The 22,125-nt window shown below is 41.0% G+C and overlaps 3 protein-coding genes across 4 annotated transcripts; 2 read left to right on the forward strand and 1 right to left on the reverse strand.

Moving 5' to 3' along the window:
* Nucleotides 1-2,977: 2,977 nt before the first annotated feature.
* LOC4329499 (protein BONZAI 1) lies at nt 2,978-9,942 on the reverse strand. Of its 2 annotated transcripts, XR_001543761.3 has the most exons (17): nt 9,582-9,942; nt 8,724-8,771; nt 7,504-7,652; nt 7,369-7,417; nt 6,880-6,936; nt 6,149-6,331; nt 5,859-5,993; nt 5,703-5,764; nt 5,277-5,382; nt 5,093-5,207; nt 4,923-4,999; nt 4,690-4,827; nt 4,280-4,444; nt 4,081-4,194; nt 3,740-3,836; nt 3,395-3,648; nt 2,978-3,291 (listed from the first exon to the last, which is right to left on the reverse strand). XR_001543761.3 is itself a non-coding variant. In XM_015771299.3 (16 exons), exons 1-16 carry the CDS (start codon nt 9,744-9,746, stop codon nt 3,554-3,556), a joined length of 1,755 nt encoding a protein of 584 aa, XP_015626785.1. In that variant the 5' UTR covers nt 9,747-9,942; the 3' UTR covers nt 2,978-3,553. The 2 variants fall into 2 exon arrangements, 1 of the variants encoding a protein (XP_015626785.1); XM_015771299.3 differs by having other exon boundaries at nt 2,978-3,648.
* A 985-nt stretch (nt 9,943-10,927) lies between these two features.
* On the forward strand, nt 10,928-13,563 carry LOC107276870 (zinc finger BED domain-containing protein RICESLEEPER 2-like). The gene is made up of 4 exons (XM_026023066.2): nt 10,928-11,609; nt 11,707-13,001; nt 13,098-13,156; nt 13,237-13,563. The coding sequence occupies exons 1-4, from the start codon at nt 11,236-11,238 to the stop codon at nt 13,261-13,263; spliced, it is 1,755 nt and encodes a 584-aa protein (XP_025878851.1). The 5' UTR covers nt 10,928-11,235; the 3' UTR covers nt 13,264-13,563.
* A 3,506-nt stretch (nt 13,564-17,069) lies between these two features.
* Nucleotides 17,070-21,513, forward strand: LOC107276635 (uncharacterized). Its single transcript, XM_066307647.1, has 9 exons — nt 17,070-17,483; nt 17,607-17,798; nt 17,889-18,065; nt 19,296-19,376; nt 19,770-19,928; nt 20,007-20,528; nt 20,611-20,663; nt 20,738-20,841; nt 20,953-21,513. Exons 1-6 carry the CDS (start codon nt 17,070-17,072, stop codon nt 20,196-20,198), a joined length of 1,215 nt encoding a protein of 404 aa, XP_066163744.1. The 3' UTR covers nt 20,199-20,528; nt 20,611-20,663; nt 20,738-20,841; nt 20,953-21,513.
* The last annotated feature ends 612 nt before the right edge of the window (nt 21,514-22,125 follow it).

Consider the following 22,125-nt stretch of genomic DNA (forward strand, 5'->3'; position numbering starts at 1 on the left):
GATCGATCTATGCAGCGGCCGGGCCACTAGTCAAAGATACGCAGTAAGGAGTACAATTGGTCGTCCATCTCCATGATCATGCACTTACGTGCAGTGTACCAAACGGGTCATACTGGCTATGGCTGTCTAGAGATGGGCCGGACGACGGACGTGACGGCTCGATCGATGCCATACGGTGCGAGGGGAGCTAGCTTTTGCACGCGTCGCACGTTTCCATGCAGATTAATTGTCACAGAGAGGAATGCGAGCAACACACGGTTAATTTAGCTAGCTCACAATTATATAATACTACATATTAATTTGTTTTTACGACTATGTATTACTACTATTATACTTTGACCGTCAATTTATCAATAGCTATAAAAAAATACTTTTAGATGCAAATCTGATATAAGATACCACATGTGGTATGCTTAACATATGCATTATTAATTAGTTAAATGATATAAATATTATTTTTTTCATCTTATATTTTCAGACATAGGGAATTTATAATGTTATTGATAAATAATTATATCAGAAGATATATGGTCTCTTGAAATGGAAGATTTTCAGAGAAAAAATTACAAGAATTAAACTAGTTTATATGGAGCCTTGTAAATTCGTGTGTTCTAAATAAACCCTAAGGCTGAGTTCAGGTAACTCCACCTCCCCGCACGAAAAATGGTGTTCCCCATCAACATGTGATTAACTAAGTATTCGTCTAAAAAACCTTGAAAATTTGATTAATATAATTTTTTAAGGCAGCTTTCCTATAGAAAACTGAAAAAAAAACATCATTTAGTAGTTAGAAAAGTGTGTGCAGGGAAAACAAGGGAGGTCAGTTGGGAAAAAAGGGGAAGAAAACAACCTAAGGCTCCTTTGAAGCTCACGGTTTTGAAAGCATGGGAATAGGAAAAATCAGGAATAAAGTGTCCTTTGGAACTCCAAAAACAACTCTTTATTTGAATAAGCCTTTCAGCTCCTTTCGGAACAAAGTAAAAATATCAAAATTATAGATTTGTATTCTGGGAAAAAAATCTTTATAGTTTTTTAGAACAAAGTACTACAAATTCCTTTGAAGTTACTATGGAATGGGCTATTCTAAAGTAATTTTAGAGTAAAATAAGCATAAGATCTCAACTAATGTTTTCTTCTTGTATCTTGAGCTATGCGTTTCTCCTCTGTCATTGAATCGATAATTACATTTTCCCCCTATTTTTTGTGTTTTGGCAATCTTTAATCTAGCATAATTCTATGCTCATTAATCCCTTCATCTCATAGTTCTTTTATTACACAAGACACAACAAGTGTGCCCCGAACACACCCTTCAAGATACAAAAGTCCTATATTAATTAAAAGCATAATTGAATGCACGTACGTAAGTATTCATTTGCATCAGGATTAGGATTTAAGTATTTACCCATGATTTTACCATCACGCAACATCTTAAGACCTGTCTAGGAATTCTTAATTATAATGGGACCACATGTCCACAACTAGTGTCCACCGCGTGCAGAAAATGCGTAGCTCCTGTTCCGACGAGATCTCCACTGAATGAGATTTGTCCTCTTTTTAGACATCTCCTCTCCTTGTGATATTATTATATTGCGATTCTAGAACCTGAATCCTGTAGAACTGCAATTTGTACCCGCTTACGGACTGTATTCTAGTTTTAGCTGGCATAACTTCTGACAGTGGCGAACGCAGGTTTAAAATATAAATAGGGCGGTAGAGCTAGCTCTAATCAGGTGATGACACAACACACACAAACGCTAGTTGCTGCTTCATGGCATTGGCTCTTCAGCGCACGACACGAACATCGAGAAAGTTAACAACGAATATTAGTAGTCGAACAAACGTATGACTTATATGTAGAGAGATAAAAAAAATAAGAAATATTATTACACAATAAGGGGAACCACTTTTAATAGTTCGGGGGTATAAAACGAAAAATTATTTAGGGGTTTAAGCTGCTTCGCCAAAATAGTTCAAGTGAGTAAAATGATCTTTTTATATATTTACCAATTTAACTATTTACCAATAGACTGTATGATGCGCTAAAGAAATAGAAAGAAAATCGAATTTTATGTATGGCCAAAATCAGGAACGGTCAAAATGGTAATACTTATACATGAATTTTTATAAATATTTTTGTTCCTACTTAAAATACTTGATTTATCTGATTATTCAATAGTAGACTGATGACTAATATGTTAGAAATAGGACTAGAAATAAGATTTGGGGGTTTAAATGAAGAGTGATTGGAGAAAAATTTATGAATAATCAAAATATAAGAACCCAAAACATGGACTAAAATTTAGTCGGGGTATCCAAACAGGACCTAAAATTTAGTCGGGGTATCCAAACAGAACCTAAGTATCACGTTGTTTATATTATATTATCCTCGTCATGTCGTGCACCGGCGGAGTTCTGGACATAGACGATAGCTCAAGAACACGACAAAGTTGGTAAATGAATTCAACAATCAGGTAGATGCAACGCGCAGCAGCTGACGGAATTAGGGGGTGTTTGGGAGAGACTTTAGTCCCTCTCTCCAAAAAAATAAATCCCTAGAGAGAGGGACTAAAGTTTATTCTCTCTCCCAAACACCCCCTTAATCATCCAGAATTCCATATAGAAGAGCTTTCCGATGCATCATGCGGTGGCATTGACATCGCAATAGCAGGGGAAGTATTGCAAGCTACTCTGGCTTCAGAATTATGTGAAGATTGAGAACTGCACTGCACTGACGCACAGCCCTAAGTGGAGTATTCTTGGTACAAGTTTCTGAGATTGTACTAATACTAACAAATATTTAAACACATCAAAGCGTCAGTGCAGGTACCCTGAGACAAGATAATGATAGTTGTAACGACAATGCAGGTATAACAACAATAAATATCACGACAACGCAATTGGTACAACCCTCAATAAGCATAATTAACTTCTAACAGAACTATATGTAACATCAATATAACACCAGAACATGGTAGAGTTACTGACAAAAATGTTTTTTACCAGGTACGCACAAAGAGTCAACATGGGGTTCAAACCCTTAATTTCAAGACATGATCTTACACGCAGGTATGAAGAAGACGAATCCCAGATAGAAACCGCTAATCTGAGGAAACTCAGCACCATAACCAGAATATAGAAGAAAAAAAAACTACCACTCGCTTGATTTGAGCAGCAAGTTCGAAACTACGAACCTTTGACCTTTACACGAATCATACACAATTCAAATGTTTCTTCAGAGACAACAGTTTCCAATCTGCAGTGCCAAGCAATTCATGCCTCAATTCAATTGCCCTGCACCACATTGTCAACATGAGTAGCAACAAGACAAGTACGGACAATGCGCCACTGATATTAGACCTTGGCTACAAATTTCCAGCAGATCCATATTTCTTACTTGTAACATGTCCAGACTATCCATCTTTCCACCTTTTCACACATCAATGGCTTTAAAATTTGCATGATGATGTGGCCCAACAGCCAAAACCATACCAACAAGACCATTAGAATGTGCATCTTCTATCAACTAAGAATCACAAATAGACGGCACCATATATTAACTGATTGCTTGAATTTCTCTTGTTCTCATGTAGGTCATGAACTGCCCTGGTATTTCAGCAAGAAGTGACTGAACTGTCGAAATCCCACTGCCTGCAAGCACAGAATTGAATTATCACATTTGCTTAGTTTTCCATGTAACGCAAGATACCAAGAATCATCACATGCAGAAGGAAATGCATACCATGGGCATCCTTCATTGGGGCGAACTGTATCATATCCCTTGATGCCACTCTTCCTGTTGAGCTTTCTAGTCTCTCTCCTTTATTTGGATCTAGAAACTGCAAGGTGCAAGGTGAAATTTTAACATCAACTTGAGGTTCCACATTTTTTGTATGACGCTAAAGCATTAGCAATCAGCCAATCACATCATGGCATTACGGTACAATCTGTCATACTTATGTAAACAAAAAACTTCAGAAAAAATAGAACTGACAGATGATATGGTTAACGCTTGAATTTTTGCTCTGATAAGAAATATGCAGACGAATCATAAAAGTGCAAGAAATTTTCCAGTCCCATTACCTCCATTTCCTTGAAGTCCGCTCCACCAACTCCAACAACAAGAATGGACAAAGGAAAATCAGATGCCTTTATGATTGCATCGATAGTCTCTTGGAAATCAGTCACCACACCATCCTGGACAACAAAAAGAATAACATTGACAGCACAGAAGAAAAAAAAATATTATTTTAGGAAAACATGGATTCCTCTTTATGCATACCGTGACTATTAACAGAACAAAGTATTTCTGCTGGTTGTTGGCAAGTGATTGGTTTGCTATTGCCGTAGCAGTGCTAACTACTGGACCAAATAGGGTGGGCCCAGCCAATGAGACATTACGAAGCGCACTGATATAAGCTGACATAATCCCTTGTATTCCCTCAACCTAAGGAAGTTTGATATAGTCAGGCACTCAGGCAATAGGCAAACAGCTAACAGATAACTTCAAGAAACATCTCAAAACCATAAAACACCAAGTACAAAATTTCTTACAAAAGAGAAAGAAATGTGTTGTAAACTAAAATAAGATGGGCAAGAAAAGGAAGATTTCCATGTTTGTTTCCCAGATGTGGCACTTGGTAATTCTTCTGCAGAAGTCGGTAGTAATTAAGGTAGCAAAAAGTAGAATACCTCAGGTTGATAGGTGCTACCATTCAGGTTGAAACAGTGGGAAACAGGACCATCAATAGGTCTAGCACCAAAGCCCCATGAGGGAAACCGCTTAGCTGGGTCATAGTACTGTAGTACATCTCCTACTTCCAGTATTGCCTGCCACCAATAAAAAACAGTGGAAGTACTTAAATCAATGTTCTCAGAGGGCCATCGGAACACAAGAACTAAGAGATAATGAATCAATTGCTTACTCTCTGATATGCATTTGGCCGACCAGTGGGATCAATATAATGCAAGGAATCTGGAAGCCGTGGATTTCCATTTGAAGCTACAGAGCACAAAACATCGAGGGCAACGAATTAAGTATGAGTTTATGAACTAGAGAGCTGAAATAGGGTAAGATCAGCAAGAACTAGCACACCTGTGAAGTCTACGGCTACCATAAAATTCAATTGGCACCCAGCAGAAATATAATCTAGAAAAGTCTGTCTGTTGTTCTCAAGATATTTCTCCACATACACTTGACTCTTTAGTACCTACATGCAATAGTAACACTCAGTTACTACAATATAGCAACCGCAGAGTTCTACAGTAACAAATATTACCTCCTTACTGTGACTATCATGAGCAGTGCTGGCAGGAACAAAGAAATTTTCACCATCCTGACTATGATACATCTTTTCCAATTCTGCGACCGATTTTACTATCTTGCTGTCGAATTACAAAGGGTATCTAATCAGAAAAGAAATTGGAATTCAACAATTAATGGCCCAGGATCTAAGGTACCATAGAACATACTAGTAAACAGAATAAACAGCAAAAACAAAATTAATAAAGGGACATGCATTTACAATCAGAGCAAAAAGCATGGTGAGATACGATTAATCAGAAAACAAATTGGAATTCAACAATTAATAGCCTGGGATCTAAGGTACCATAGAACATACTAGTAAAGGGATTAAAGTAACAGCAAAAAATAAAAGGACATGCATTTATAGTGTGCAAAAACCATACAAAAAGAGAATAATTACCCTATTAGGTCATGTTTGCCGTTGCTACTGAAGTTGAAGCACTCTATGATTAAAGGGTTCTCCTGCAACAGAATATACCTGGTTAGTTTCATACAAATCATTGGTCATTGGCCAACATAAATAGAAAATGCAAAAGGATGAAGAAAGTTCTCATGCCTTACTTCCAATCTGTTGGAGATTCAAGATCACTGGCTTCCACTTGGGATTGAGGTCGTTCTTCCTTACTTCCGTCTTACAAATTGGAACAGGCACTCCACTCTCTGATATTCTAGATATTAGTAAAAAGGGATCCTGTAACAAGCAAACTTAGAATGGTAAAAACACTTACAATACACAGAATAAACAAGTCGTGTTTAGGTACAGAGAGGCATGGACGAACTGCAGGTACAACAATGGTAAATACATACAAAATAAAAATGAACAAGGTAATAGAAACATAAGCTTACACTTTTTGAGAGAAGGTCCTTGATTTCAAGATCTGAACAGCGGAATACCATCTCCATTATTGCTTTTGAACCAGCACTTTCTTCTGCCTGAACATTTAGTTCACCAAATTTACTAGGATTTGGTAGGTTATGTTCGGAAACGCCAAGCTTTAGAGTCAACAGTCTGTTTTGTTTAGTGATAACCTGCAAAAACATCATGATCTTGTAAAAAATTAAAAACGCCAAGCATCTAACATAAGGAGTAATCTTCAAACAGACTAATAATACAGGCTTTTGAATTGGCGTTACTCTTAATCTGATACAAGTGTAACTTTGCAATCATGAAAAGAGATGTGCTCATAGTAAAACTACAGGAATTTATGGGTGTTGTTTTGTAGGGCACCAAAATGGCAGAAGCTATATATACATGCATGTGACAGGATGAACCTGGTCTATAACAGAAACAGTACAGAACAGTTAAGTTTTCCTTCACAGGTTAAGTTTCCTTTTACCTTTAAATTATCAAAACAACTCCAATAGTGTATAAATTTCATATATGACAAATTGAAGAGTAGGAAGAATACATGGAATCCACCTTACGTTTAAGGCCTTTTCAATGAGTTTTAAAGTTCTCCATTCCATGACAAACAGTACACAATAAGAAATCATGTGTCAACATAAGGTATTATGTATATTAAATAACCGAGAGGAATAAATGACCACAAAATTTTTTTAGCCAAAGTCAGGCATACCTCAGACAAAAGACAGACAGCCTCCCCAAGAAATTGTTGCTCTTCCAGTTTAAGCATCTGTGTTGAATATCATATTAGAGTAAGTATTGTAAAGTAACTGAAAGAAGAACGAAAGAAGAATGTGCTCAATAGTCCATACATCAGATGCTCTAACATCCTAGAAGAATCAAACTTCTGCATTTAAATGTAGCTTAATAACATCAGCACAAGGAAATGCTAGGGACTAGAAAGAGCAAACTAAGGTAATTCAAATCTATAGTTATCATAAGCACAAGCGTTAATTCTTAGTATGGAGTTTATTTTATGTTAGGCATAAAATTAAGACTTCATTCAACCTAACTCACAAATAACTGAATTTACGCTACATTTATCCCTGCTGACCAAAGGGTCCCTCTAACATGCCAGATCTTGTCATCTTTGGACTTTATAACTGGCTGAATGGACAAAAAGATATTTGAAAGCAAGAACGAAAACAACTAACCAAATTACCTTTTCATTGACATCATGAAACTGTGGATCAATGTCATATACCTGAAACCTGTAAAGAAAGTTAGCTGTTAAAAGAATAGCATAATTAATGGGTACCATGTGACAATTTTACAGTAAATTGTAACAGACGCTTACACAATTGGTTGAAGAACCTCAAACTGGTAGTGCACGTTGATTCTTGCATTCCAAGATGGGTTCAAAGAATTCAATATTACTTCAGTACGCCCAAGTTCTTCAAGTGCTCCTTCTTTGCTTTTAGAATATACAATGACCATGGGATTGCTCTGAGAAAAGATGATAAAATATTAAGGGAAGTATAACTAGATAGCACAAGCAGAATTCATTAAATATTCAGGATGGCATGCATGTCAAAAGAAAGGTGACTGCAACTATTTCTGCACAAATATTCACCGAGGCTTCCATGATAATGGCATGGGCGCTCTGGTTTGTAAACAGATCAATTTGTAATTTGCAGTTATATGGACTATGTCTTTTGGATATGGATGGATATTTACTGATATCACGTATTCACGTTAAATTTGGTTGGGTGTGAATTATGATTGGATATAGGCACGTAGCATGGACTTCCAAAATATTCATCTGTAGGTTTTACAAAATAGTCTCCGGACGGTAGGAGCCACCAGCATGAAACTTATAACAGGTAACTTAGAAGGCAGCTCAGGCAGCCAACAAACTAGTATATGCAACTGTTCAAGCTCAAGTATGATCATTGCCAACAATTCACTGGGTAAGTCTTAGTTTGCCAAAATACCACCATGGTATGACAATGTCAATTGCCACAGGTTTGTGTGTTTGGGAGACAGGAACTGAACGGAGGCAGTAGTGGAGTAGCAGGTTCAAAGGAGGACAAGGGTGACACCCTCATCTCCCCAGCACCATGGAAAGCTAAGGGGTAAGGTATTCAGGGATAGCATGCCTATAAAAATATGTCAAGTTGTCAACACACCAATGAAGGTGGAAAATGGGATGAGAAGTGAGTAGTCCAGTATGGACAGACATGGTAGCATGTTGACAACTGATGTGGCTTTCTGACAGAATTGCAGTTTTTTTTTACAAGTATTGCTCTTTAACATGGTAGCTCTCAGCTATTTGGAATTCGAATTTGAGTTTGTGGTTCCTTGATAGAAGTGAAAATAAAGTTATGGGTTTGCAAAATCTATTCACAATAATTTCTCTAAAAATCTAATGATTCTTAACTAATCAAAAACAGAGATGTCATGCAATAGTAATGCTCATCGTAGATACCTAACAGACCAGAATACCGATCAGTTATAAACTGAAATAAGAAAATAGCAAAACTAACAAAATGCAACAAGTGAAAACCTGGAGCATACCTTGGTAAAGAATTCTTGGTCGCCCAAATTTGATGCAGAGAGAGATAACTGTTTCAACAGGTTATACAGAGTTCTTGTCAAAATAAAACACAATTAAACACACCCTCATCAGTTCGGTAATTGCATTTCTATCAGTAAATCCAAACAAGACATAAATTTATACAATGCACATGCATCATAATAGTCATCACATGAAGCAACATCACAGTATTAAATATTTGAAGTTTTTGGATTAACTACCAGGTCAGGTAGTATGAAATGACAGAAATACTTAGCCACACAACTTGCAGACTCCCAAGCGTTCAGGCACAAAATCTTACTAATAAACCACAAATACAGTAAATCATCTTTTACGCAACGTTATCAATTAGAAGAACATCAGCAGCCAACTGCTGCAGCCGTCAGAACATCAGAATGTTCAGTGCCGTGTCAAACCAAGAGCACACGGCATGCTCAGATTTCACGCCCGCTCCCAATCATCGTCGTGTAATGGTTTTTTATCCCGATCAACACGAAATCCCTCGGGTTTTTTCTCCTTTTTTTTTGTTTGTTTGTTTGCAAGGCTGAGAACAGGTAGCGGAGTAAATTAGCTGAGGCACAGACCACACGCATCCGCTAGTCCCGTCGCTGCAAGGCGCAAACCACGAGACTCACGCAGAACGGCGCGAAACTGGAGAACCGCCAGCGACGCACGCAACCGAAGCGCACCCGGCGCAATGGCACGGCCACCCACGCGCGCTCGCTCGCGAGCACCTGGCGGCGCGCTACTACTACTACTACTGCTATGGTGTGAAGCAGAATTAAACCGCATGGATGGGGCGTGAGGCGGTGTGTGCGTTGTGTGTGGGTTTTCCGCACCTCGACCTGCGTGGACGCGCCGGCGCCGCGGGAGCGGAGGAAGCGGTCGGCCGCGGCGGACGCGGCCTCCGCCGCCGCCGCAGCCGCGGCCGCCGCGGGGCCGACGGAGTGGCGGCCCGCGTGGCCGCCGCCGCCGCCCATCTCGTCGGAGCAGCAGTTCCCCATGGCTAGTGGCTCTCCTCGCCGTCGAGCAGGAGGGGGAGGAGGCGAGCGAGATCTACCGCCGACGCATCGATCTGGAGGTGGGAGGAAGAGGGAGAGCGAGAGCGAGAGGAGAGCAAGTGGAGTCGTGGAGACGACACGGAGACTTTGGACCCCTCAAACACTAGGCGAGGCCGAGACGCACGGGAGGGGAAGGGACGGCACGGCACAGCGAAACGGGGCGGAATTTACGGCTTTGTCCCTGTTCCGCCGGGGGGGGAGTGGGGCCCGGCGTCCACGTTCAAGGAGAGAAGTTTGACTTTGGTTTTGACTGGCCCGGGGAGTTGGGACTTCGGACTTGGGAGGACTGGTTCCTCGTGGCAATTAGGGATGGCAATTTCCCCCGCGGGGCCGGGTCCCCTGCGGGGACCCACCCCTACGGGGGCGGGGGCGGGGCCAATTTTCGACCCGCGGGTGCGTCGGGGACGGGGCCCCGCATTTGGGCGGGGAGGGGACGGGGGACTGATTTCACCCGCGGGCCCCCGGGGAGTACATATAAATCTCAAAATATAGATCAAAGAAAGCCCAAAAAGCCCAGCCCACTAAAAAAATCCTTAACCCTAGCAGCACTGCAGCACAGCAGCAGTGCAGCACATCCCTCAGTCTCTCTCCTCCCCACATCCATTCCCCTCCCCTCCCGTCATCCACTCATCCCGTGCGGTGCGGCTGTGGCGTCGCCTCTGGATCTCGCCCTCTCGGCGTCGCCGGCGCCTGCCAGCCGCCAGGCCACCATCTCCTCTCCCCTCCTCTCCAGTCTCCCATCCGGCGTCCGGCGGCTCGAGCTCGTCCTCTCCCTCCGGAGTCAGCGGCGGCGGCACACAGGGCGGCGCCGCGGCGGGCCGGCGGCGGCGCACAGGCGCGGCGGGGAAGCGACACCGGCAGCAAGGGCGCGGCCGGCGGCGCACAGGGCGCGGCTGGCGGCGAGGTTGCAGCACATCACAAAGAGTGAGAGGTATTGCTCCATCTCCAATACTCCAAATGTGCCTTGTGATTTGTGAATGAAATTATGAAACAGAAGATTGTGATCTATTTCAGTGTATATTTCAGTGTATATTTGGTAGATTTGGTAGTACATAGCACATAGCAGCAGATTGTGATCTATTATTGAATTATGTTATTTGTGGACAGAATGTCGAACCCTGCTGCCACCGTTGAGTCACAAGTTGCATTGACACCATCTTCCACTTCCACTCCCACTCCAACCAATGCTCCAAGCGTCGAAATAAATGATTCACAAGGTACAGAAGTAGAACATGATAATAAGAGACTGAAATCTGCAGCATGGCAAGATTTTGTTAAGAAGAAAATAAATGGTGCGTGGAAAGCTGAATGCAAATGGTGTCACAACAAGCTTGGAGCTGAAAGTAGAAATGGGACTAAACATTTGTTAGACCATATTAAAACTTGCAAGTCTAGGCATGCTAGAAAAGGTCTAACACAATCCAATTTGAAGATGGGAATAGATGCAGAAGGGAGGGTTACCGTAGGGAAATATGTCTTTGATCAAGAGGTTGCTAGGAAAGAACTTGCACTGATGATATGCCTCCATGAGTACCCACTTTCTATTGTAGACCATGTTGGTTTTCGTAGGTTTTGTGGTGCATTGCAACCTTTGTTCAAGGTTATGACCAGAAACACAATTAGGAAGGATATTATTGACTTGTTTGGGGTTAACAAGATTTCTATCAGTAATTATTTTCACAAGCTTCAGAGCCGTGTGGCCATTACTACTGATTTATGGACAGCAACTCATCAAAAGAAAGGATACATGGCAATCACCGCTCACTTCATCGATGATGAATGGAAATTGAAGAGTTTTCTTTTGAGGTATATTGAATATGTGCTGCACATTATGCTATATCATGCTTCTTACATTTGTTTAACTCTATACTAATGTTCTCTTGTGGTGTTTTATGTTTTGTAGGTTTATTTATGTACCAGCACCTCATACCGCTGATCTTATAAGTGAAATTATTTATGAGGTTCTTGCTGATTGGAACTTGGAGAGTAGGCTGTCTACTATCACACTTGACAACTGCAGCACCAATGACAAGTTAATGGAGAACCTATTGGGGACAATGCTAGATAAGTTGCCTGCTGATACTCTTATGTTAAATGGTTCATTGCTGCATATGCGTTGTTGTGCACATATTTTGAATTTGATTGTGAAAGATGGAATGACTATCCTAGATAAAATCATTGAGAAGGTTCGTGAGAGTGTTTCATTTTGGACAGCAACACCAAAGAGACATGAGAAATTTGAAAAACAGGCCCAACAAATAAATGTTAAGTATGAGAAAGTAATTGCCCTTGATTGCAAAACTAGATGGAATTCTACTTATCTCATGCTTAGCACTGCAGTTTTGTATCAAGATGTCTTTACAAAACTTGGAACTCGTGAAAAAATGTATACTCCTTATTGTCCATCAAATGATGATTGGAAGTTTGCTAGGGAGCTTTGTGATAGATTGAAGATTTTTTATGATGCAACAGAGGCTTTTTCTGGTAGTAAGTATTGTACTGCAAATCTTTTCTTTCCTAAGGCTTGTGGTATTTATTTGGCTATGAGAAAATGGTCAACTAGTGCTGATCCAAACATTATAACAATGACTAAATTGATGTCAGCCAAATATGAGAAGTATTGGAAGGATGTGCATGGTATTTTGGCTATTGCTAGTGTTTTGGATCCTAGATATAAACTTCATATGTTGAATGCTATGTTTATACAAATCTATGGAGAAGAGGTGGCACTAAGAAAAGTTAATGCTGTGAAAGAAGACTTGTATAAGTTAGTGCTACAATACCAAAATCATGTTGAGGAGGGTGTTGGAACTTCAGATGGAGTTAATGCTTCTTCAAGTGTTGCCCCTCCAGGGGGATTTGATTTGGTGGATGATATATTTGATCAGTATATGTCTGGACAAACTGTTGCCTCTTCCTCACAGATTCGCACTGAGTTAGATTTGTATTTGGAAGAGAAACCGTTGCCTAGGACACAAGATTTTGATATTATCAATTGGTGGAAGTTTGGGGGCATTAGGTACCCAACTTTGAGACAGATTGCCCGGGACATTTTGGCAATCCCTATTACAACAGTAGCATCTGAATCAGCATTTAGTACTGGTGGGAGGGTGATAACTCCAAATCGTAATCAGCTTAAACCTGATCTTGTGGAGGCACTTATGTGTGTGCAAGCATGGGGTCGTGCTGATATGTTAGGTAATTTCATTTTTGCTTTTGTATCGTTCAAGTTTAATTTGTCCTTTCATGTTTCTTCCATTTCATCTAATTGCAAATCACATTATATGTTGATAGCTGAAATTGCTAACAAGACCAATGCATTGAACACGGTACTTGACGATGAATCAGAATCGGTATGTCCTACACTCCCACTTTATTGTTTTTATTACTATAACATACAATGCTTAGTTGCTTCCTCTAATTTTGATTTCAGGAAGCATCTACTGTCACTGAAGCTTGAGGTGGAGATTTCATAAGTGAAGGATGGGCTAGAAAGCCTGCAATTGCAAACTATCTACCTATATATTTTATTATGTTGGCAATGTAATAGTATATTAAGACTTCTATATTTCTGTGAGACTGAATTTGCTTGCTGAGTTGCTGTGTGTGATGTGTTGAACAATTCAACTGTTGAACTTTGAAGGCTTGATTCGCTTGAACAGTTGAACTCATGTGTGTTAGTGTGTAACTGTGTGAAATGATGGATATCATCAATGTGTTCTTGCTGAATTTTTATGATGAAATTGAAGTATTCATGCTATTTTTGATGGTGTGTTAATTATGTACAATATTTCTTTTTGATGAAATGATGATTGTGTTGTATTTTTTGAGCTGATTGGATGGAGATGCTACCCAATGCGGGGCCCCGGTCGGGTTGCGGGGCCCCGCAGGGGTCGGGGGCGGGGGATGTTTTCAACCCGCATCACTGGTCGGGGCCGGGGGCGGGGGGTGAAGTCGGGGGTCGGGGTCGGGGGCGTTCCAGCCCAACCCGGCCTCGCCCCGCCCCGTTGCCATCCCTAGTGGCAATGCCTGCCCTTTTACGGCTGAAAACGGTAAAAAGAAAAAAAAACGCAGTTACACAACCAGTTGTTACGGGATAGTGACTCCTTCCTTTCCTCGTGAGATTTCACGTGTGCTCCCTCCTGATAGTCTGATACCTGAGACCACATACCATAGCGCGTGATACCTATTCAATTCCTCCTCGGCATCGTACGCACGATATCTCGTCGCCGGTGTCGCTCCTTTGCAGCCGGAGCAACACAACACAACACATGCTGATACCTGGTACTAGTATGGTACAAGCTACATGGTGTATGGTACCTGATAGCTGGTACATGTGGAATTGGGGGATTCAAGAGGATGGGACAGGGAAATCGACACTATCCATATAAGCCGGAGAAAAAAATCAGAAAGGAAATCATCAAGCAAAAAAAAAGAGAAAAACACACATGACGAAGGGATGCAAGCGGCGGTGAAGCGCTGCTGGCGTGGGAGGTGGAGGAATCAGCCGGAGTGGAATGGAATGCGAGGGGTAACACTGCGGCGTAGGGGCGGAAGGACGGAGGAGCTCGTGCTCCTCGTCGACGGGGGTGGCAGCACGAGAGCTCGCACGCCGCTTCGCCGCCACATGCACACGCATTCCTAAGCCAGCGGGAGCAGCTCCGCGTGGTGTTGCCTTCCCCGGTGCTGGCGGAGGAGGGAGAGCAAGGCACTGGTGAAGGAGAGCGGGCCAAGCGTCCTCCGTGGGGCAGCCTGCTTGGAGGCGACCTGCACCGCGGCAGGCGGTGGCTTCCGCCGTTGATGCGTCTGCATCACCGATTGTGTGGAGGAGAAAAAAAAGGAAACAGAAGGGAATGAGGTGGGAGTGGGGATTAGGGTTAAGTATCCCGTCTCCACGGGAAACTGTGAAGTAGATTCTCTGGAAAAAAAATCGAACACAAAAAGGGTATAAAAATATTGAAATATCATGTTTGAAGAAAAGGGTAATACTCCTTCCGTCCCAATATGTAGCAATATAGGATAAGATTAGATCCATCCTTAGACTACGAATTTGGATTAGACCCATCCTAGTACTACGAATCTAATTCCATACTAGATTGCTACATATTGGGACGAAGGGAGTAACTGTTGGAAAATATTGAACAATAGAATCACACATTTAACTTTGAGAAAACCCCTCGTATATGCCTGAAATTTTAGCTAATCCCTTATATGCCCCTGATTTTTGCTTATTTCCTTATATACCCCAAAATTTGATTTTGATCCTTTAAATGCCCCTCCCGTCACTTAACCATCTAATTCCAATAAAAATGATCATTTTTTTTTACCCTTTGGATGAACATATAATTTATAAACTGAAAATGTATAAGTTAGTCACATGAGACTATTCTATTTATGAATTTGCCGTGAGATACATTATTTATGGTAAAATTTATTTTTAGATAATGAAATAAAAAATATGTATTTATTTTATTTTTTAAAATGTCATAAAAATGATGAGCATTCATAAAAGATAGGACTACCAATACCCATGATATTTTTTATGAATGCTACTAAAAAACCATCGTCCTATTAAAATCTCAAATAAGAATTTTAATTTATTACGTTTGTTTTATTTTCAAAATTTATGTCAAAATTTTTCGCCCTAAATATTTGGTCTCATTAGTTTCATAAAATGCACATATTGTGCACTCAAACAAAATTTTCAATCGTTTTCAAACCTAAATCATCAAGAGCATAATAAAAGACATTTGAACCAAACTTAAGAGTGAAATGACAAAAAATATAACGGCAGGGACATGGAAGGGATCAAGTTGAAATTTCAGAGGTATAGAAGGGATCGGGTAAATTTTAGGGGTATGAATGAGATTGAGTGAGTTTTCAAGGGTATACAAGGAATTTACTCTTTAACTTTACACAACTATATAATACTATGAAATAAATTCAAGGTCATACTTTACAAATTATCTCCTCTTTAACCTTGTACTCAAGTCAGGAATTTGATTGATGAGTTAATGTCCTGTAAATTATTGATCAAATAAAGAAATGGATCATAATACTGGTGTATTTAGAAATACGGTAATACTACAAATATAAAAAGGTAATTTCCGTAAGAATACAGTTAAGAATAAAAAATGGTGGATGTACAATAAAATTGTTTTTTTATCTCTGCCTCCATATTTGTTTTCATTTATAACCATTTTTAATTGCTCGGCAAAAAAACGAAAATGAACACCGGTTGTTCAGGAATTTCAATGGTTGCTTTTACCCCACCCTACAAGGAAGGTTTCAATCTGAAAAGATTTAGGACGAGATGGATACTAGATCAATTGGATTTGCCACATCAAGGCGTGGATGAATTTATCTTTGAACTATAAGTATTCTCTTTTCATGTTTAACAAGGATGGTTGAGCAAAAATAAAAACAATTTTACACATTCAGGTGAAAATAAACCTTGGGAGTATCGTCTTAATTCGCTTCGATTTTTGAAAAAAAAAAGTCCATTTTACTCGCTTTAAACTATTTCACTGGATAACTTATCTACCCTAAACTATTCCTTTGGCTCATAATTTTACACTACAAACAATTAAAAATGGTTCTTTTCACTTCTTTAAAAAGAACTTCTTTATCACTATTTACCTAGGTTGGGCGTAACTAAGTCTAGTATTTAAGCAAACAATCATAAAAAAATAAAAAATGTTTTCAAACTTAGATAAATGTGACATCTATAGTTGTAAAATGTTACAACTTAAAGTATACTATCTTATATGAGGAGAGAAAAAGAAAGATAAATATTATTAGGAAGTCGAGTGGACCATTTTCAATAGTTGAGGGTAAAATAAGCCAAAAATGGTTTAAGGGGTTAAGCATTTTTAATGGTCTGGTGTAAAATAAGCTAAAAATGATTTAAGGGGTTAAGTAATGCAATGAAATAATTTTGGGGAATGAAAATGACCAATCTTTAATTCAAGCAGATATTAGACCGACGTAGATGCTAAATTTACGATTTGCTACATCAAATTTGAATTAATTTTGTTGAAGAAAAGAAAGGCTAAACAGAAAAAGGAGGCTAAGCATATGCACATGTTACCTTTATAAATAGCCTCCTGCCTTCCTGGAATTAACAACCACGCCCTTGGCACATTTTTCCTTCACCCCCTCGCATCATCAGGAATAGCAAATCAGCCCCCGCCTCTCTTCCCGCCTAAGCTTTTGACGCCGCCACGATGGCTTCCACGTCAGGCACAGCAAAAGACCAGCCGGTCCATGGCCGCGCCACCCAACGTCGCGAGTCCACCTCCACCTCCACCGCTGCAGCCGAGGGCGGCGCCGTCGCCTCGCAGCCGCCGCGCCCGCCTCAGCCCCGGCCCGGCACCACCCGCCCGCCATTATGGCGTCCGCCGCGTTGGCCATGGGGCTCCAGCTCCAGCGCCGCCACCGCCGCGGCACCCGGTGGTGCTTCGACCGCCGCTGCAGCCCAGGGCGGCGGCTCCGCTGCCTCTCGCCCGCCGCGACCGCCGCGCCCGCCTCTGCCGCCGCGGCCACCGCGCCCGCCCCTGCCGCCTCTTCGAGAGCCCGGAGAGGGAGGAGGCCGCGGCGACGGCCGGGGCGCCACCGGCACCGGATCGAGCTCCGCCGCTGCAGCGGTCGACCGGAAGGGGAAGAAGAAGGTCGACGAAGGTGATCGGGATCCGGAACAGGTGAATGGCTCCTACCACCTCGCATTCCTGTGCCATCATCGCGTTTTGGGGGTGGATTTCGATCCTGTTCTTGAGCGTTTCTTGGTTTGGTTTTCCCTTGAAGGCGCTAAGGAAGTCTGGTCCCCTTGAAGGGAAGTTACTCCAGAGCAGCATTCGTGCGTATCAAGGGCCCCCCGCCGCCGAGAAACCATCCGGCGCGCCGCCGGCAGCAACACCCCCCGCCCGCAACACCGGCCGTCTGGGGCTCTCCGACCGTGAGGCAGATGATGCCTTGAACGATATCGACCTGGCGATGGTGCGTATGCCATCGATTATTCTGGGCATCTTGGGAGCTTTGTTGTTCTAATTGTTCTTGAGCATTTCTTGGTTGGTTTCTCTGGAGTAGGCCAGGCAGCTACCTGTTGTTGATACCACTGTTCAGAAGGAGGAGGAAGAGAAGGAGAAAGAGAAGGAGAAGGAGGAGGAGGAGGATGATGACGACGATGAGGAGGGGGAGCTGCTGTCGCACGTTTCCAGGAGAAAGAACCCACTCCGGAGTAGAATTGATGGCTACATCAGCATGGTAAGGGGAAGTTTATTTTACTTTCTTGTCTGGGCTGGACATTCTTGTGCCAAATTTTTGTGTTCAGGATGTGGGATTGCTTCCTACCATTCTTGTGAAACCATGGTGAATCTTACATCCATGCTTAGGTGCTAGTATTCTGTTGTTTGCATGTGGTTCTTGTGCCCAATTTTTTTTTGAAATCGTCTTGTGCCCAATTTTTCATGTTGAAAATGGTGAACTTGGAGGATCTTAGCCTACGTGGTTTCTGTCTATTCATCTAAAGTCTTGGATGATTTGGTGAATGAATAAATCTTGGTTGAAATGCATATGTTGCATTCTAGAGCCGAATTGATATGTTGCCAACCAATAGTGGGATCGCTGCATCTAAATTGACAGCATTAAGCTGAATGGTATTAAGAGGTTTTTTGGTTGTGCTACTCTTAATGTAGACTATTAATTTCTGGTGTAGAAATGGGGGAGGCAGGTCCTGTGTTTCTCAAAAAAGAAGTTGCATTCTAGAACAGGAGTCCAAATCATTAGGCGTGTTAGGAAAAATTTGACTTCCGTATTATCCGTAGGTTGTCCTGCGACCTTCTTTGGAAATACATGCAGCAACCTTCTTATGCTTTGTCGAAATTGTTGAAGAAAGGCACTCTTGCTTGCATTAGTTTTGCTTGCTGTTTACTGTGATCTGCTTTTCATCTCACTATAAACAACTAACAATGTCGGAAAATATTGTATCATGTCATTATTACTGCGATATCTTTGGTGAGAAATCCTAAATTCACATGGCTTGAGAATTCACTGTTAGTGAATTGTGTTATACCAGTTTTGCATTGGACCCACTTTCTGTTTAATGTGATCTACTTTTCATATCACTGTAAACAACTAACATTGTAGGAAAATATTGTATCGTGTCATTATTACTGCAATATCTTGGTAAGAAATCCTAAATTCACGTGACGTGAGCATTCACTGTTAGTGAATTGTTTTATACCAGTTTTGTTCACTGTTAGCATATTGTTAGCATTTGCTGTTAGGACATGAATGGCAAGCGTAGAGCAATTCTGGAAATACCAGTTCTGTTCCCCTGCTATATTGGTGTTTACAAGTTCCACGCATTCCCTGTTTCCTTGGTACTTAGCCTAAAATGATTGTTCTTGATATAAATACTCTGTAATCCCCTAATTTGTGCTGCGTCTGGCATTCTATATGAATTTTGACCCCTTTTTTTCCCTTGTGGGATAGCTTTTATGTAGAAAAGGAAGTCTAACGTGTTTCTCCGATGTGAATAACAGAACAGACCTGCCAACTCTTGTGAATCACCAGGTTTGACTCCTTTTAATCTTTGATAATGTTGAAAATGAATGTATATGAATTATAAATGTGATCAAAGCCCTTAAATATCATACTGTTCTATCGAGCTATCTTTTCTTCTCTATATACTATCATACTAGTGTTTCACATGCAATTGACATTACTGGATTGTGGCAGAACCTGAATCAGCCTAGTGCTGTTCAATTTTTTGACAGGATAGCATCTTTTTACTAAACAACAACTGATCTATGTCAATTATACTGGATACTGATTTTAAGAACCTGTCGGATATTGCAGAAACTAGAAAATTGCCATGCAAAACGAAGTTATATTTCTTTCTAGTTGTACTATTTCCTACATCAGATGGCCATGAGCTGAATTCCCTTATCTGTGTCTGTGGTGCAGAAATTTTCCATGGAATTTGCTCCTGACCATTATTGTCTACCGGGTTTGCGGGGAATTATTTCTTCAAATTTTCTGATCCTTGTTAGCAAGTATTCAGAATTTAGGGCAGTGCATGGAGATGGGGAATGTTTCTACAGGAGCTTCATAATTTCCTATCTGGTAGCTGACATGTTGGCCTCCTCCCTGTTTCTAAGCATAGAATGTATGCTTGGTGATTTATTCCGCTTTGTTTGGCAGGAGCAAGTCCTTGACAGGGAGGACACAGATGAGGAACAACGCCTCCTTGCTGCCCTTGAAATTGAAGTTAAACCAATGGCTATGCAAATTGATTATCCTGAATGGGCAACTGCATTTTCCTGGGGCCACGAAGTAATCAGTCACCTTCTATGTATTTATTTGTTTATCTTTCTTATAGAAACAAGCTTGTAAGAGATGATTCTCTACAATAAATGCCTTCCTTCTTACTACTCTCTTATCAATTATTTGCTTCCTAAGGTTTTTGTTATATCTAATGTTTACCTATCAGAGATTCTCATATGAGTTATCCTATTATATTTATTCATGTCTTAATATCAACGATATGCATTTTGCAAGCTTCATTGTAATATACCTGCTAAACTCTTGAATTCCTCTTAGAGTGCAAAATGCCATCCGTTTGTAAGGTATACCATGCGTGATTTACTGCATCATCGATTCTCAGGTATTTAAGAAGCTGATAGAGAACATAATTGGATGGAAGAATCCAGCATCAACATACAGGTATTTATATGTTTGGTTCCTATAGTTTCAACAAATTGTTGTTTATCCATCCCACTGACCACATATGGGCGCTTTTTTTCAGCCGTAAGCAGGAACTTCTGGGGTTCTTCAGCAGTAAAAGGATGTCGAATGGCAGTAAGAACAACATCCTTCAGTTTATCTTCCTTCTATTCATCCTAATTCTTGTTTCTGAAATTCTGTTTCGTCAGTTTTTGTTTTCCTCAGATCATTAGCAGCTACCTGGATTTGCTCGCACAAGGACGAGTATGAACAGTATGTAGATGATCTTGGAGATGATTACCCCCTGGAATTTGTTAGTGCCAACATCATTTCCCTTACATCAACTCGTTTCTGAACTGACAGTGCAACGATTCTTGAATTCTTTTGGCACTCATTTCACCTTACCTGTTTTCTCTGCAAGCAGTGGTGTGCTACCAATCTCCTTCCACCTCGTCTGTACACAGACCATGTTCCAATGAGGGCCTTGGCAGCCGCGTTTAGGGTGCCCCTCCAAGTGGAAAATCTGCATAATGGACCAGCTCAAGATATCTACACCGCGGATGGCGTCGACGTTCCTCGTGTCACCTTGCTGTACACAGGTGCCCACTATGATATCCTTTACCCACGCCCTCCTGGTGAGAGATCGAGACGACGGGCTGCAGGTTGGCTTTGTCGCTTCTGGTAGGGAGAGAGCTGAGTTGGATTGCTGCAGATGAGTATGAGCATTGCCGAGCTAGGTGGTAGAAAAATTTTGACTTCTAGATGAAAGTAGGCCTTCTTTCTTCTACTGGTGCGGTGGTGCATGCCCACCCCATTAGGCTGATCAATATATCATAGTTGCCGCTCACTGTTCTGAAAATTGTGACTAGGATAGAAAAACCTGTGCTGTAATGTCATCTGGGACCATTGGTGTAATGTGATGGCCTTGATTCTTTTGCAGCAACTTGTGATTCTTTTGCATCATACATATGCTGTACATTCTTTCTTTCTTGTGTTTGTGCCCATGGGTGGATCAATTGTAATAGTTGTGCAGTTTTCTGAAACTGTGACAAGGAGAAGAGAAACATGTGTTGTACCGGCGTTTGAGTCCGTGATGTGTCCTGTGATCATATGATCATGAATTATTCTTCTGAAACTTGTGATTAAGTTCTCTTAAGAGCCTTTGCTGCAGAAATTTTTTTCCCTTGTAGATAAAGAACACTATATTGGAATCCTGATTAGTTTCGTTGTTCTAATAAACTTATCCACATCATTCTTGTCCATATATTGAATATTTACCTGGACTTGTCTGGTTGGGAGAGGATAGGATAGAATAATTATCATTCACTGTTTGATTGCATTTATAAAACATCCCATTTTTAAAAAAGTTGCAATGATTGTATAGATCGTATATGATTAAGTCATATATGATCGCATTGGCTATGTTCTTTGCCCTGGGTTCCCAACCCCCCTCTCTCTCGTTTTCCGCGCTAAACGGTGTGGTTTTTTAAAAAAAGTTTCTAGACGAAAGTTGCTTTAAAAAATCAAATTAATCTATTTTAAGAAAAAATTAGCTAAAACTTAATTAATCACGTGTTAATGGACTGCTTCGTTTTCC

The sequence above is a fragment of the Oryza sativa genome, chromosome 2 (genome assembly GCF_034140825.1).
Source record: "Oryza sativa Japonica Group chromosome 2, ASM3414082v1".
Taxonomy (NCBI): domain Eukaryota; kingdom Viridiplantae; phylum Streptophyta; class Magnoliopsida; order Poales; family Poaceae; genus Oryza; species Oryza sativa.